The sequence below is a fragment of the Procambarus clarkii genome, chromosome 18 (genome assembly GCF_040958095.1).
Source record: "Procambarus clarkii isolate CNS0578487 chromosome 18, FALCON_Pclarkii_2.0, whole genome shotgun sequence".
Lineage (NCBI taxonomy): Eukaryota > Metazoa > Arthropoda > Malacostraca > Decapoda > Cambaridae > Procambarus > Procambarus clarkii.
In genome coordinates, this window is record NC_091167.1 from 11,388,652 (window position 1) to 11,405,894 (window position 17,243).

The 17,243-nt window shown below is 43.9% G+C and overlaps 1 protein-coding gene across 3 annotated transcripts in view; it reads right to left on the reverse strand.

Moving 5' to 3' along the window:
* Window positions 1-17,243, reverse strand: part of LOC123754474 (phosphatidylinositol 4,5-bisphosphate 3-kinase catalytic subunit alpha isoform) — a 257,757-nt gene that overhangs the window by 216,285 nt on the left and 24,229 nt on the right. For all 3 annotated transcript variants that reach the window (XM_069326257.1, XM_069326256.1, XM_069326258.1), the window contains exons 2-4: window positions 13,946-14,147; window positions 770-982; window positions 25-107 (exon numbers count right to left, since the gene is read on the reverse strand). In XM_069326257.1, coding sequence (XP_069182358.1) covers window positions 25-107; window positions 770-982; window positions 13,946-14,039 — 390 coding nt within the window. In that variant the 5' untranslated portion in view covers window positions 14,040-14,147. The remainder of the gene's footprint in view (window positions 1-24; window positions 108-769; window positions 983-13,945; window positions 14,148-17,243) is intronic.

Below are 17,243 nucleotides of genomic sequence, written 5' to 3' on the forward strand. Positions count from 1 at the left end.
TTCCTCTGAGCACCCATGACTCACCTCAATAATATTTCTCCTGAATTCCTGCAGCTCAGCATCCTTGAGGTCCTCCAGGTCATGCACAGATCGTCCAATAGCCAGACCTGCATTTAGGAGAGTATTTGGTCAAGAATAGGTAAGGAAATTATCAGGAAAAAGCACTATGCCAGTATGACAATATAGCACTGGAAAGGGATACGAGGACAAGCTAGGAGCTGGGATAGGATGGCAGAGTGAGGGAATGGGGCTCATCTACTTGAATCATCAGAGATCAAACTATGATCTACAAAAAGTGAGACCATCACTGTACCAACTAGAGTAAGCAGATGGACCAAGAATAATGAAAAGGTCTGTTCACAACAATCTTATCTTGTTGTACGAGTTGCTTTGTATTGGCCAATATGCCTATCGCAGTCTCATTAATATTCATGCTATGTTCTTATAGCAACAAAGTGTCAAGAAAATTTTTTTTTTGGGGGGGGAGTAAAGAGGATTGAGAGGCATAGGTGAAGGGAAGTAAAGAAGTGGGAAATACAGTGAGAGGTATGAAAGCAGGCTGGCTGTCCGCCTTGCTGACACGATGTGAATAACTAATGATACATATTAAATCAGATTAGTGGTAAACAGAACATTATATCCCAGCAAGGAACATTACAAGATATGAACCGTACTAAAACATACTGCAATGTGAAACAAAGTACTGAATGTGCCTGCATCCACATAATATATATTTTGTTTATTCTTGGATATAATTTGTCCCACTTACTAATCTCATAGTTAAGGATTTTCTCCTCCTTGCTTCCACGTGGCTCCACAATTTTAAGTATAGGGGAGAAAAGCCGCAAGTCACACAGCCGACGTGACTCGTCCCAAAATTCTTCCTGCTCAGCATCCTGAGTTACGCCAACTAAAATATATTCTTCAGGCAAACCCAATACTCGGTACAATGGGTATTTCTTCGCCTCCTGCCATATTTCACCTGACAAATTTAAAAAATACAACATTTAGTTTTATTCAGCTTTTTCCCTACTACAGCATAAATAGGCTACACTAATATTTTTTACAAACTCCTTTACTACCACAGCAAACTTAGACTATGTAAACTGTTTACAAACTATAAATAATGATCAGTACTCTAATGTTGCATACCATAACCAAAGCTCAATAAAAATGTTTTAATGCTAAAACAATTTAAAGAATGAAATACTGCATGTTATTGCATTAACTATAGACTGGCCCAAAATAACAAGCAACAGGAAGGTGACCCATCACACTGAACAAGTAAATTGTAAATTGATTTATTACATATTTTGTATATTTGATTAATTATAATAAATCTCCTTAATCCCTGAAATATGAACATGTTAAATTTGACACCCCCCTCTGTGGTGCATCAACAAATTGTCCTGAAAAAAACAGCGTCAAACGTAATGAAACGCCATTTTCTGGACGAGACCCGGAGGCTCCCCGGAGCTATATCGGGCTGATGTGAATATATTAAACAGTGGCAAGTCATTCGAAGGAGTTCTAGGCCCACCGGGGACCAGAGCCAGAACCTGGCTGCCTCAAGAGAGGCACGAGGAGCAATGACCTAAAGACACCCCCGTGTAATTGGAAGCAGTCTTTGTCTGCCATCTACCAGGTCAGGCATCCAGAAAGGTAGGAATTCCAAAAACTACTGTTGATTAAATAATTGCAAACCAAAAGCCAAACTAACAACAGAACTCTCCAATCAAAACCAAGGAAACCAGTATGACGTCACCACAAACACCGCGCATCCGTCTGCGCAAGCCCCCCTCCCCAGGAAGGGGACGAAGGGGTCCTAGACCTCTGTGCCAGCAACTCTCCCCAGTTCACAGGCCGAGTATCAAAAATGCAAAAAACACGCGGGGAAGGAGGGGAGGGATGCCGGGGAGCCTCCAGGTCTCGTCTAGAAAATGGGGTTTCATTACATTCAACGCTGGTTTTCTGTGGAGAGCCCCTTTGGCTCCTCAGAGCTACAAAACCAAATAAAAAAATAAAAAAAAGAGGGACTTACCTGGGAGGCGGTCGTCACTCGCTCCTCAACTCGAAGTCAAGACAACTGGCTGCTACCTGCGACCCAAGGCTACACACACCCGAGAAGGGCCAGGAACATTAACAAGATACCGTGCGGCCAGGACCCTGTTTGACCTCCAAAAACCCTGTGCCCGAATGTCAGCCCAGGACATATTCCCAAAAACAGCAGCCAAAGCTGCGAACTTACGAACGTCATGTGCACGGGGATAGACCGCAGGCTGGCTGGACCGAATAATCCTGCGGACGACCTGGAAGACCCGCACCCTGGAACAGGGAAGAAGGGAAACCGGGTCCACCCAAAGTGCTTCCCCTGCTACGGAGGCCGTGGCGTGCAGATAACGGCGAAGAGCCACAACCGGACACAAAACATGATGCACCCCTGGCCGAACCAACCAAGCATCAACAACCCAAGGACTCCATCGGAAAGCAGCAGACTCAGTCTTCGCCAGAAAAGAAGGAGAAGGCTGCAAACGAACGAAACGACCACCAGGACCGAAAGAGCAAAAACCCTTTCGCCGGAGGAGAGCATGAAGCTCCCCAACCTGACACCCAGAGGCTAAAGCCAACAAGAAAAGAGCCCTAGAAAAACAATCCTGAACCAAAGGGGCCACCACAAACCAAGGAGGAGGGAGAAAAGAGAGCACTCGGTCCAACGACCAGGACGGCTTTGGCGGTGCATGAGCAGGCCGGAGGTGATAAAACGCCCGAGAAAACTTGCGAAACGGAGCAGAAGTGACATCCACCCCGAAAGCAAGCTGTAGCGGCTCCGCCAGCGCTGCACGATACGAGGCAACAGTATTAGGCATAAGATGACAGTCCTGAAACAACCAAGAGAAAAAGGACAAAACAACCCGATCAGAAATCAAAGACAACCGACGTAGAAACAAAAAATGCCGAAAGGACCGCCAGGAAATTTCATACTGCCATCTAGAGAAAACTCATAGGTGGGACACCATCAAAGAAGCCACCTGATCACCATACAAGTGATGATACACCCGCGTCAAAAAGACCAGATGCGAAGAATGGAAGAGAAGATCGAACCAGCCACGTACCGGACCGGATCGAACTACTGTACTGAAAGAGGTGGAGCCGCGGGAAGACCCTCGGGTTCGGACAACGAGCATGAAGCTCCTGAAACCAAGGCTGGGCCGGCCATCAAGGAGCCAACAGGACTACTCTCCCCTGATAAGTCTCCAACCGAGCCAGGATCCGGAGCAACAACTGGACCGGTGGGAAGAGGTACAGGTAACTCCACCTCGACCAGTCCAGCCAAAAGGCATCGACCCGATGGCTTCGCAGTCTGGGAAGGGCGCCACATAAACTGGAAGACGCCTCGACCATGCCGATGCGAAGAGGTCCACCTCTGGGCGCCCGTACCTCCGGCAGAGCCAACTGAACGAGTCGGCGTCGACCGTCCATTCCGTGGAAAGAGGAATGAATCGAGAAAGGCCGTCCACCAGGACGTTTGACACCTCTTGAACATGAACTGCCAGAAGAGCCAAACCCCGAGAACTCAGCAGACGAATCACCCGAAGTGACCAGCCCCAAAGAACCAAGGACCGCATCGAGTCTCCCGCAGTTCAAACAATGAACCACCGGGGAGCAGTCCGAATGGAGCCGGTTCGTTGCTCCTCGAGCGACCCCAATCCTCTGAAGCAAATGCCACACCGCCGCAAACTCCTGTGCTGTGCTGTGAGCTCGACGAAAGGACAGACCCCACCAACCCTGGCCGGCCCGGTGAGCACTTGTCACAAAAACCCCAGCCGAGAGATGAGGCATCCATGAACACATCGAGCGAGGGCTTGGGGAGGTGCCACGGCACAGAAACCGGAAAAACCCGCAGAGGAAGCCGGCGATGCAGCAGCCGATGCAAGGCTTCCAAGATCCGAACCCATCAATCGCGCGAGAGGCGGAAGGGATGACCCCGCAGAAACCAGAACATCCGCCGAAGCCAGATCCGACCCGATAGGTAGACCAGCACGGCGAAGTTCAGGCTCCTGCACAGTCTCCCGAACAACCAACGTGTGACCCGGGTGCCCTCCAAAAACAGCCGGAGGCAGGACCGCAGCCATAACAGCATCGCACGAGGGAGAGACAAGGAAGCAGTCCGAGACCCAGCAAACAAGACCCAGCAAAGTTCGAACCTGAGAGGGAACCAAATGTAACATACTAAATTGTAACATACTAAATATGTTACAATTCCATTTCAATATTTCTGATTGCATTAATAAATTAAATTGTCATAGATTTTGATTTATTTTAATTTTGATTTAATTAATTTGTGTGAATTGCGTTGGAATTGAGCTGTGTTTTTACCATACCATTCATTTTGTGAGTAAAGTTTATTTTTTTTTACTTTTTCATATTTTCATTTCATTTTTTACCTGTTTTTCTTATATTTCAGTGATGGGAACATCAGATCACTTGATGTTTCCAATTTTCTGATGAGAACTTCAGACCATTTGGGAAGCATCGGACGAGGGAGTGGGGATGACGAGGGGATGGAAGCGAGAGATGGTGGGGAGGACGAGGGGACAAGGGAGGGTGTAATGGTGGGGGAAGGACGAGGGGACGGGGGGAGTTTGGGATAGTGGGGACGAGGGGATGAGGAATGGAGAATAGTGGGTAAGACAAAGGGACAGGGGAGTGGGGCATGGTGGGAAGGAAGAGGTGAGTGGGGAATGGTTGGGAGGCCGAGGAGACAGGTGAGGGGGGGAATTGTGGGGGGGGGGGGGGAGGGGACTGGGGGACAGGGAAGGTTCCAGGGGGACAGGAATATATACTAACAGTACCCGGCCAATACGTGGCCGGGTACTGCTAGCATATATATATATATATATATATATATATATATATATATATATATATATATATATATATCTATATAAATAAAAATGCAAATGGTCGTTTGTTCAAAATAGCTAATCTCAGAAAGTTCTTCACCAATTGCTTTTAAATTTTCACACAACGTTCCATTCGCATCCGAGCGGGTTTATATATACGTATTATATAGATGTCACGTCTGACTTTTTTTTAAAAAACTATTTTTTTCAAGTGTTTTTCATGGGAGGGAAATCTTCGAAACCTCTTTACCGACTGCTTTGAAATTTTGACAATGTTGCATTCGAATAGGCGCGTGTTTTTATATACCTCCTATATGCATGCCTCACCTGTGACAGGAAAAATCATGCTTTTTTTTTAAAAAACAGCGCCATCTGTTGGACGTAAGAGCAACACACGCTGAAATCTCCAAAAGTTCTTCATCGATTGCTTTGAAATTTTGATACAACGTTCCATTTGAATACACTCATGTTTTTATATACCAACTATATAGATGCCACACCTGTGACATGTAAAAACATGCTTTTTTGAAAAAGTGCCATCTGTTGCACGTAATAGCAAATCACGCTAGACTAAATAAGTTACGATTACTTTTCAATGTTTCCGATTGCATTGATAAATTAAATTTTCATAAATTTAGATTTATTTTCATTTTGATTTAATTTATTTTGTGTGACATTGGGTTGAAATTGAGCTGTGTTTACCATACCGTTCATTTCCTGAGTATAGTTTATTTTTTTATTTTTTCATTTTTTTCATTTCGTTTATTTATCTGTTTTTCTTATATTTCAGTGATGGGAACATCAGATCATTTGATGTTCTTACTTTTCTGTTGGGATCATCAGATCGTTTGGGAATGCATCGAACTAGGGAGTGGGAAATGTTGGGGAGGACAAGGGGACGGGAGTGGGAGATTTTGGGGAGGACAAGAGGACAGGGGAGGGATAATAGTGGCGAGGACAAGGGGACGGGGCAGTCGGGGACGAGAGGATAGGGGAATGGAGAATGGTGGGGAGGAGACAGAGGCGTGTGGGTTGGTGGAAGGGACGAGGGGATGGGGGAGGGGGTAATGGTAGGGGGGAGGGGGTAATGGTAGGGCGGAGGGGGGAATGGTAGGGAGGATGAGGGGATGGGGAAGTGGGAGATGGTGGGGAGGAGGATGGGACGATGGAGTGGGGAATGGTTAGAAGGACGAACCGACGCTGGAGTGGGGAATGTTGAGGAGGACAAAGGGACGGGGGAGGGGAGGAATAGTGGGGAGAACGAGGGGATGGGGGAGTGGGGAATTGTTGGGAGGAAGAGGGGACGGGTGAGTGAGGAATGCTTGGAAGTTAGAGGGGACGGGTGAGAGAGGAATGGTTCTGAGGATGAGGGGACGGGGCATGGGGAATGGTGGGGAGAACTAGGAGACAGGGGAAGGTCAGCAACGCACATGTGTTGCTGAGCCACAGCAACGCGTGACCGGGTACAGCTAGTATATATATACAGTGGTACCTCGGAATGCGAGTGTCCCTGTATGCGAGTTTTTCGGAAGACGAGCAGGATTTACTCCAAAAATATGTCTCGGAAGGCGAGGGTTACCTCGGGACGCGAGTTTGTTGATACGTGTACAGGCCGACTGGCGCGTGGTGGCATGGTGATCCCGCCTCAGTTTACCAGTGTCTCGTGTCCAGTGACTATCCCACCTGAATTCTTCACAAGGATTTACAGTTTTTTATCGTTTTTTTGGCCATTTGAGCATAAAAGTTGTCATTATATATCTTGTCATGGGTATCAAGAAAGCCATTGGTAAGGTTCAACCTAAGAAAATAGCAGTGAGTAGAGGCAGTAGAGGATGTCCCTTCTTGATTAAGAAAATGTGTGAAGTATGGGAAGAACTGCAAAGTTTTGTTGAAAAAACTCACCCAGATAAAGCTGTAGCAGGCCGTTGCATTGACCTTTTAAATGATAATGTGATGTCTTACTACAGACAAGTGTTAAAATGTAGGGAAAAACAAGTGTCATTAGACAAATTCTTAGTAAAACAAGCAAGTCCTAGTGGTATGCAGGCAAAATGTGCCAGAGTGTGCATACCAGTGAAGTCCTCACTGCCTGATGTGATAATGGAAGGGGACTCCCCTTCCAAACAGTAACTCCTCTCTTCCTCCCACCTCCTCACCATCTTCCATACGCCTACAGCATTCAACAGCAAGGTAAGTAATAACTTGAACATAGTTTTGTAGGTTTATTTAGATGAATTAGGTATAAAAATTTAGTTTGATGTGGGGTTTTTGGGGTAGTCAGGAACGGATTAATTCATTTCCCTTTATTTCTTATGGGGAAATTAGCTTCGGAATGCGAGTTTTCGGAATACGAGGCGTCTCCAGGAACCAATTAAACTCTTAAACTGAGGTATGCCTGTATATAAATAACAATGCAAATGTTCGTTTGTTCAAAATCACTAATCTCCGAAAGTTCTTCACCTATTGCTTTGAAATTTTCACAACGTTCCATTCGCATCTGAGCAGGTTTTTATACACATACTATATAGATGTCACATCTGTGACGGGAAAAAATATGTTTTTTTTTTTAACTTTTTCATGCGAGGGAAATATTCGAAACCTCTTTACATATTGCTTTGAATTTTGACAACGTTGCATTCGAATAGGCATGTATTTTTATATACAGTACCTACTATATACATGCCTTACCTGTGACAGGAAAAAAACGTGATTTTTTTTTTAAAACAACTCCATCTGTTGGGCGTAAGAGCAACACATGCTGTAATCTCCGAAAGTGCTTCACCAATTGCTTTGAAATTTTGACAACGTTCCATCCGAATACGCGCATGTTTTTATATACTACTATATAGATGCCACACCTGTGACGGGTAAAAACTTTTTTGGAAAAACAGCACCGTTTATTGCACGTCATAGCAACACAGCTATACTAAATATGTTAGGATTCCATCTCAATGTTTCCGATTGCATTGATAAATTGAATTTTCGTAGATTTTGATACATTTTCATTTAATTATTTTATGTGACATTTACGTTGGAATTCAGCTGTGTTGTTTACCACCATTCATTTCGTAAGTACAAGTATAGATGCCACACCTGTGATAGGTAAAAACTTTTTTTTTAAGGAAAAGCACCATCTGCTGCGCGTAAGAGCAACACACATTCTTACATTACGATTCCATGTCAATATTTCTGATTTCATTGATAAATAGAATTTTCATAGATTTTGATTGGATTTGGATTTGATGTCCAAAGGGTCTGGAAATGATGGGGGGGAGGTAGAGGGATGGGGAGGTGAAATTCTGGAAAAGGATGTGGGTATGAAGAGAGAGGAGGTATGAAAGTTCGGTGGCCTGTCCACCATGGGTTGGCATTTGCGTGTGTCGTTTGTTTGGGTACGTGGTATGTTGGGTTGATTTCAATATATTTTCATTTTGATTTAATTATTTTGTGTGATAGTGTTGGAATTGAGCCGTGTTGTTTACCATACCATTTATTTCGTGCGTATAGTTTTTTTCATTGTTTTTAACTTGTTTTCATTGTTTTTCATTGTTTGTCTAACTGTTCTTATCTTTCATTGATGGGAACATCAGATCATATGATGTTCCCAATTTTTTAATGGGAACATCAGATCATTTGGGAATTAATCAGACGAGGGAGTGTGGAATAGTGGGCAGGATGAGGTGACAGGAGTAGGGAATGGTGGGAAGGACAAGGGGACAGGGAAGGGGGGTAATAGTGGGTAGGACGAGGGGATGAGGGAGTTGGGGATGGTGGGGACGAGGGAATGGAGAATGGTAGGGAGGACGAGGGAGGGAAGAATTGTAGGGGGGACTGAGTAGTGGGAGATGGTGGGGAGTATGATGGGACGGTGTAGTGGGGAATGGTGCAGAGGACGAGGATACGATGGAGTGGGGAATGAAAGGGAGGACAAGGGGATGGGGGGAGAGGGGAAGGGTCATGATGACGATAGGACGGAGGAAAGGGAAATGGTTGGTAGGCCTGGACGACAGGGGAAGGTTGCTGTGGCTCTGTAACGTACATGCGTTGCCGAGCCACAGCAACGCGTGGCCGGGTACAGCTAGTACCATATTATATACACATTATATACACACATTATATACACACATTATATACACACATTACACACACACACACATTACACACACATTACACACATTACACACATTACACACATTACACACATTACACACATTACACACATTACACACATTACACACATTACACACATTACACACATTACACACATTACACACATTACACACACACACACATTACACACACACACACATTACACACACACACACATTACACACACACACACATTACACACACACACACATTACACACACACACACATTACACACACACACACATTACACACACACACACATTACACACACACACATTACACACACACACATTACACACATTACACACACACACATTACACACACACACATTACACACACACACATTACACACACACACATTACACACACACACATTACACACACACATTACACACACACATTACACACACACATATATACATATTATATACTAGTATATTTTGGTAGCAGTCTTTCCTGTAGACATATATTATTAAATATGACCGAAAAAGTAAGATTAATAATTCTAACACGAATTTTCTCAATCTTTCGTACATTACGCTTCACTGTTGGAGGTAAATCAAAAATCACTTCTCCAAAATTCATTTTTATTTCTAGTCTGACGCGACACGGGCGCGTTTCGTAAAACTTATTACATTTTCAAAGACTTCACAAATACACAACTGATTAGAACTTACGTAAGTTCTAATCAGTTGTGTATTTGTGAAGTCTTTGAAAATGTAATAAGTTTTACGAAACGCGCCCGTGTCGCGTCAGACTAGAAATAAAAATGAATTTTGGAGAAGTGATTTTTGATTTACCTCCAACAGTGAAGCGTAATGTACGAAAGATTGAGAAAATTCGTGTTAGAATTATTAATCTTACTTTTTCGGTCATATTTAATAACATATTATATACATATACTGTACATACATACACATAGTTGTATGTATGGGTTGTCATAGCCAGGGGGTGGTAATGGGGGACGAGCTCCCATGACCTATAAAATGCTCCTATACGGCATGCGTCTCAAATAGCCTCTGACAACCAAGTCCAACTCCTGGCCTGCACGGGTGGCTTAGTCCAAGTCCGGCGGAACTGCTTTTACCGACAGGAGAAGGGGCGAGGGCGTACCTCTGGCGCCTTAAAACCAGCTGCTCCGGGTAGATGGGACTCGATAGCCTGGGAAGGCAGCCCATCTAGGGGAAGGAAAACCCTGATTTTAAACCTCCGCTGCCTTGCGGCCATACCCCTTTTTTGGGAAAGGCTTCAGGAGTCAACCTCGAGGAAAAATCCGGAGTTGGAGCCCCTAAGGCAGTTCGTTGTCGACGTCGACCTCGTTCTGGCAGCTCCTGCGACGTTGCTGGAACCATGCGTATTGGCATTTGCCTTTCTATTGGATAATTTCAGCAACGTGGAGAGGGGGGACCTGCTGCATGGGTAACAGCTTCTCCTCCATATCTACCTACCCAGGCTTTGCGCCCTGGAGAGGACAACTAGGGCGCAACTCCATAGTCTCCCGAGACTGAAGGATGCCTACTATTACATACACATACATATACATATTATATACATATTAATACATACATATACATATTATATACATATTAATACATACATATACATATTATATACATATTAATACGTATACATACATACAGTATTAGTATATTTTGGTAGCAGTCTTTCTTGTAAACATATATTATTAAATATGACCGAAAAAGTAAGATTAATAATTCTAACAAATTTTCTCAATACTGTAACCCCGCGATTATCCGGGATTCAAATATCCGGAAAACGCCCTTATACGGCCAAAATCGTGATCGGATAAAGTTACCACAATATCCGGCCAAAATGGCCACAGGAACCGGATAAAAGCTGGTTTGGCCGGATGAAAATTCGGCGATACCGTATTAATCCTGTCTGTGAATCTAGACGCATGGTGGAGGAGGGGGTGGGGTGGGTGGGTGGTGTCGGGATGGTGGGAGGGGAGCGTTGGGAGGGACCACCTGGGTACAGGAATTACCATTAATTTTAGAACAATTAATCATAGCCAAAAATAAATGAAATAAGTACTAGTAATTATGTAATAAATAAATAAGTTTCCTAAAGCAATGTGCACAGGCTGAAGTTTCCTTAAAAAATATCGAGTTTTTTTCCTCCTGGCGGCCTACGTAACATACTATAGCTGCCCCAAGTGGACTCGTCCAACACTGGTCAACCCATGTGCGTCCGTCCCTCGTGTTATACACAGTGCTGCGCCATTAGTGAAATATTTTTTTAAATAACTTTTTTATTTTCATAGTAACTTTGAACATTTTTGGCCAAGACTATGTCTGGTAGCAGCATCAATCGTTCTGGAGGTGTTAAAGAGAAAGAAGGTTGTCCTAGCAATTAAAGACAAGTTACGTGTTGTTCAACCAGCGAGGCGTCACAGGCAGCCAAATGCCTTCAACAAGTGAGACTTCACAGGCAAGCCAAGCACCTTTAACAAGCGAGGCCTCACAGGCAAGCCAAGCGCCTTCAACAAGTGAGGCCTCACAGGCAACCCAAATGCCTTCAACAAGTGAGACTTCAGCAGCTGGCAGTCAAAATTAACTTTGCTTAATGAAGTGTACAGTAATTTTAAGTGTTAATTTTAGTGTTGTGTTAAGAATTCTTAACTTCAAGATGTGTGGCATCAATCAAGAAGACGAACAACAAGGTAAGTTGAGGTTTCTAGTTGAATATTTAATAATTATATGTGGCAAGGCAATTCAAATTATGTTGTTTGTAGTATAAAAATAGTTGGAAATGGTCACTTTTGGACTCGTAGGTGAAAAAGTACCATTATCCGAAAAATGTGCTAATCCGGCTAGGGGGCCTTCCCATATAGTCCGGATGATCGAGTGGAGACAGTATTTCTTATGTTTCTTTTCACTGTCAATGGTAATTGAAAAATCAATTCTCCAAAATTCATTTTTATTTCTAGTCTGACGCGACACTTGCACGCATTTCGTAATAACTTATTACATTTTCAAAGACTTTAGTTTACACACACACACAACTATAACCTGCAAACACTAAACAGAGTTCTACTATGCTATTATTTAAATGGCTTTCATTTTATATACCTGCATTTGGGCGAGGTAATGTTACAACAGTTTTGGACGAGGTGAAAAACTTTCAACACAATACAGAACACGAAACAATGGATATAATATTGGGTAAGTTAAAGGGAAGAATGGAAGTAACTACAAAGGGCCTATTGGCCCATATTTCTTGATGCTTCTATATTGGTGCGGAGTCTTGAAGTGGGTAGAATATAGTTGTGCATTAATTGGCTGTTGATTGCTGGTGTTGACTTCTTGATGTGTAGTGCATCGCAGATATCAAGCCGCCTGCTATCGCTGTATCTATCAATGATTTCTGTGTTTTTTGTTAAGACTTCTCTGGTGATGGTCTGGTTGTGGGAAGAGATTATATGTTCCTTAATGGAGCCCTGTTGCATATGCATCGTTAATCGCCTGGAAAGAGATGTTGTTGTCTTGCCTATATACCGAGATTTTTGAGGCTTACAGTCCCCAAGTGGGCATTTGAAGGCATAGACGACATTGGTCTCTTTTAAAGCGTTCTGCTTTGTGTCTGGAGAGTTTCTCATGAGTAGGTTGGCCGTTTTTTTGGTTTTATAGTAAATCGTCAATTGTATCTTCTGAATTTTGTCTGTAGGGATAACGTTCCTATTAACAATATCTTTCAGGACCCTTTCCTCCGTTTTATGAGCTGTGGAAAAGAAGTTCCTGTAAAATAGTCTAATAGGGGTTACAGGTGTTGTGTTAGTTGTCTCTTCGAGAGGTTGCATGGCGTTTCACCTTCCTTCTTACGATGTCTTCAACGAAACCATTGGAGAAGCCGTTGTTGACTAGGACCTGCCTTACCCTACAGAGTTCTTCATCGACTTGCTTCCATCCTGAGCTGTGGCTGAGAGCATGGTCGACATAAGCGTTAACAACACTCCTCTTGTACCTGTCTGGGCAGTCACTGATGGCATTGAGGCACATTCCTATGTTTGTTTCCTTAGTGTAGACTGCAGTGTGGAAACCTCCGCTCCTTTCCATGACTATTACATCTAGAAAGGGCAGCTTCCCATCCAACTCCATCTTGTAAGTGAAACGCAACACAGAATTCTGCTCAAATGCCTCCTTCAGCTCCTGCAGATGTCTAACATCAGATACCTGTGTAAAAATGTTGTCAACATACCTGCAGTATATGGCCGGTTTCAAGTTCATGTCGACTAAGACCTTCTGTTCGATGGTACCCATGTAGAAGTTCGCAAACAGGGTCGCAATGGGTTCTCCCCTAGGTGTCCTGTTTGCGAACTTCTACATGGGTACCATCGAACAAAAGGTCTTAGTCGACATGAACTTTAAACCGGCCATATACTGCAGGTATGTTGACATTTTTACACAGGTACCTGACGTTAGACATCTGCAGGAGCTGAAGGACGTGATGATGGTGGACGTGCCAGACATGGTCCTCATCTTTTTACTAAAAGGAAAGTGAGACACTAAATATTTTTTCTCAAGATGGGGGATGGTTACTAGAGGCCTGAGGAAGCGAATGTAAGCCTTGTGTATGCATGGGAATTCTGAATCTTTTAATATACAGGACCTACGAACTCCTTAAGCCATTATGCTCACCACCAGACGAGCGCCTTAAGACACTATGCGCAGTGCAGTGGTTAAAGCAGTGTACTGTATCTTGACTAATGGGTTTAAATTAATACAAGTATCATGAGAGCATGTGATAATGGACTAGCTAGTGTGGAAAATATTTAAAGACTACTGCTCTAATTTTTATGCAAGGTTTCCATTGCTCCGTGTTGGTGAATTCAACTCGTCTAAGTACAATAGTGCTCAGTACAGCACTTACTTTTAAGCTTGCTGAGCGTGACATCCCTATGGCAGGTGAGTGGGATGATGATACTGTTGGGCAGGAGGCAGTCGAGGATGATGCACGTTGACATCTGCAGGGCTACCCCAGTCCTCAGTGCTTAAATGAGCCATAACGTCTCCAGTCATGTCCTACTAAACACCACTCCATGCTGGCCTCCTCCATTACTTCCACACCATAACTTTAAACAAGAAAAATACACATACAGTATATAAATTAATTATTTAGCTGCAATATACAGTACTCAATAATATCCTAATCACCACAACATTATACAAAGCAATCACCACAATACTACTATGTGGCTACATTGTCACAGACCTGGGGATCAAATGCCCCACAGCCCGTTCTCCAACCAGGTCTCCCGGTTGATCATCTGGTCAACCAGGCTGTTGGATGCAGCTGCTCGCAGCCTGACATATGAATCACAGCCTGGTTGATCCTTTATTCTTTTGAGGTGTTTAAAGAGTTCTCTCTTGTAAGAGAACATGAGTCCAGCAAGTTATGCCCCTCAGGTGTAGCAGGAGAGTATTGAAGAGTCGTGGGCCCGTGATATTTAGAGTTCTTTCTCAGCGTACCTATTGCACCTCTGCTTTTCAATGGGGCTACTTTGCACATCCTACAAGGCCTACTGGTTTCATGTGATGTAATCTCCCTGTTCAGATTTGGGACCAGTCCCCTCTAATATTTTCCATGTGCAGATTATTCTCTTATCTCTCGCCTGCGCTCTAGAAAATACAGATTTAGAAATTTTGATCGGTCCCTGTAATGTAGATTAATTATAGAGTGGATTCTAGCAAGAAAGGATCTTTTGCACACTCTCTAGGTCAGCAATTTCTCTAGCTCTGAATGGTGCTGTTATTGTGCAACAACATTCCACCCTAGAGAGCACTAGTGTCTTGAAAAGTATCATTGGTATGGCATCCCTTGTTTGGAAAGTCTTATTATCCAACCTGTCATTTTTCTTCCAGTCATGATATCTAGTATTGTATTCTTTAGAGGCAAGGTCTTCAGATGTGATTACTCCTAGATCCTTTATATTACTTTTTCATTTTACAGTGTGATTTTATTCCGTTTTATACATGGTTTCCGTTTTTCTATTCTCTCTCTTTCCATAGCAGAGGAGCTGGAACTTATTTTCATAGCTGTAACGTCATTTAGTACAGTGAGGCAGGGCGAGTGGTGGCGACTACTGTTATATTGTACCATGCAGGTACATTGTGGTAAAGTCTCACACAGATTACTTAGGCGGCGGCACTTGGTTCACTCTAGACCACTGACAGACGATCTCAATTTGTCACCAGGGGTTACCTGATACCAGTATGTTTTGCTCTGGTGATTCACCGACTGTCACTAGACGATTTTCTTAATATATTCATGGCTGCGATTCCGGACAGAAGAGGACCACGGGGCTCGACATCGACAGGACTGATCGACCACCCACTACGCTCAGCAACAATCGCCGGTGTCTCAGCGATAAGCGACGATGAGGAGTTAGGTCAACCGGGTTTTTTCAATCAACAACAGCAGGAGACACACCGAGATGTTAAGGATGATGACCACCTGTCTGAACATCAAGTCGACCAGATTACTTGACTTGTAGCAGAGTACAAGGAGGTACTCTCTGACGTCACTAAAGTAGCAAAGGTAGAGGGTTGTCGCATACCTTTGCAAGAGCAGCAAGCGGTACGCATAAAACCATATCCTGTTCCTCATCACCTTGTACCACAGGTGAGAAAAGAACTGGGATCTATGATTAACACGGGAGTAATAGAGAAGTCGACCTCGCCCTACTCAAGCCCGATGGTGTTAGTGAAGAAGCCTGGGGGAGGTGTGCGCATCTGCCTCGACTTCAGGAAGTTGAACTCCATCATAGAGTTTGATGCTGAACCAATGTTCAATCAAAATGAGACCGAGAATTGCTTCCAGTTGTTATTTCTCTAAGCTTGATCCGATAAAAGGATTTTGGCAGATTCCACTAGATGAAGACAGTGAGCGCTGCACTGCCTTCATGACAAGCGAAGGTCTCATTCAGTTCACAGTCCTCCCGTTTGGACTGGTGAATGCCCCTGCCGTGTTCAACAGAGCTATGCGCAAGATCTTGGGGGGGAAATTACTGGAGTAGAAGTGTTTGTGGACGATGTGCTCATCCACTCTACTATGTGGTAAGAACATCTGAGCTTGCTCAGTCAGGTGTTCGCAAGACTACAAGAAGTAGGAATGGTTGCAAAACCCACTTAGTGTGGGTTGCTGTGCAAGGAAGTCAGGTACCTTGGTCACATGATAGGGGGAGGGTACAACAGGCCGCTGCCCGAGAAGGTCACCAAGATCAGTGAAGCCGCCACCAAGACTCAGGTTAAGTCATTCCTGGGACTTGTAGGGTACTTTAGAACTTTCATTCCCAATTTCACGTCCATAGCAACTCCATTAACTAACCTAACCAAGAAGAATGCACCTGTTAGAGTACGTTGGACAGAAATGGAGAACTCTGCATTCTCGACGCTTAAGAAGAACTTAGTCTATGGATGAATGCTTCAATTACCAGATTCTACTAGGGAGTACATCCTACGGACAGATGCCTCAAATACATTTTTTTTTTATTATTATTTTCTACCACAGACGTGGCCACACATTTACAATGCTAACCAGCATATATACATTTTCTTCTGTCTTCCATGGACAGGGTTAGAGATGTGTTAAACATATAGTTCAAGGCTCAAATACAGGTATTAGTGCTGTGCTCATGCAAGAGTACAACGGTGAAATCTGGCCAGTTGCATACTCCAGTCGTAAATTGAGCGATGCTGAGCAGAAGTACTCCAATGTAGAAAAGGAACTCCTTGCTGCTGTGGTGGGAGTAAGGAAATTCTACCAATCTCTACGGTACGCACTTCACGGTTCAAGTAGATCACCAACCCCTCAGCCACATTGGCATGCTAAAAAATGCAAACCCTACAATAATGCGCTGGGTGTTGTTCCTTCAACAGTTCACATTCCGCGTGGTTTACAAAAAGGGACCCGACAACATAAGTGCCGACGGGTTGAGTAGGTCAGGTGTGATCAACGAAACATCGAATGAGGAAGACATGAGCGAAGAAATGCAAAACGAATCACCGGACACTGGTTCCCAATGTGCTTCTGATGTCACAAGCATGACACAGGTGGAGAGGGGCAATGGAGTGACTAGTGCCACTGAGGGTTTTGAGGCGTCGAACCGACCCAGAGCTGGAGCTACGACCAACCACAGTGCCTGCTTGAGACCTGAAAATATAGCCAC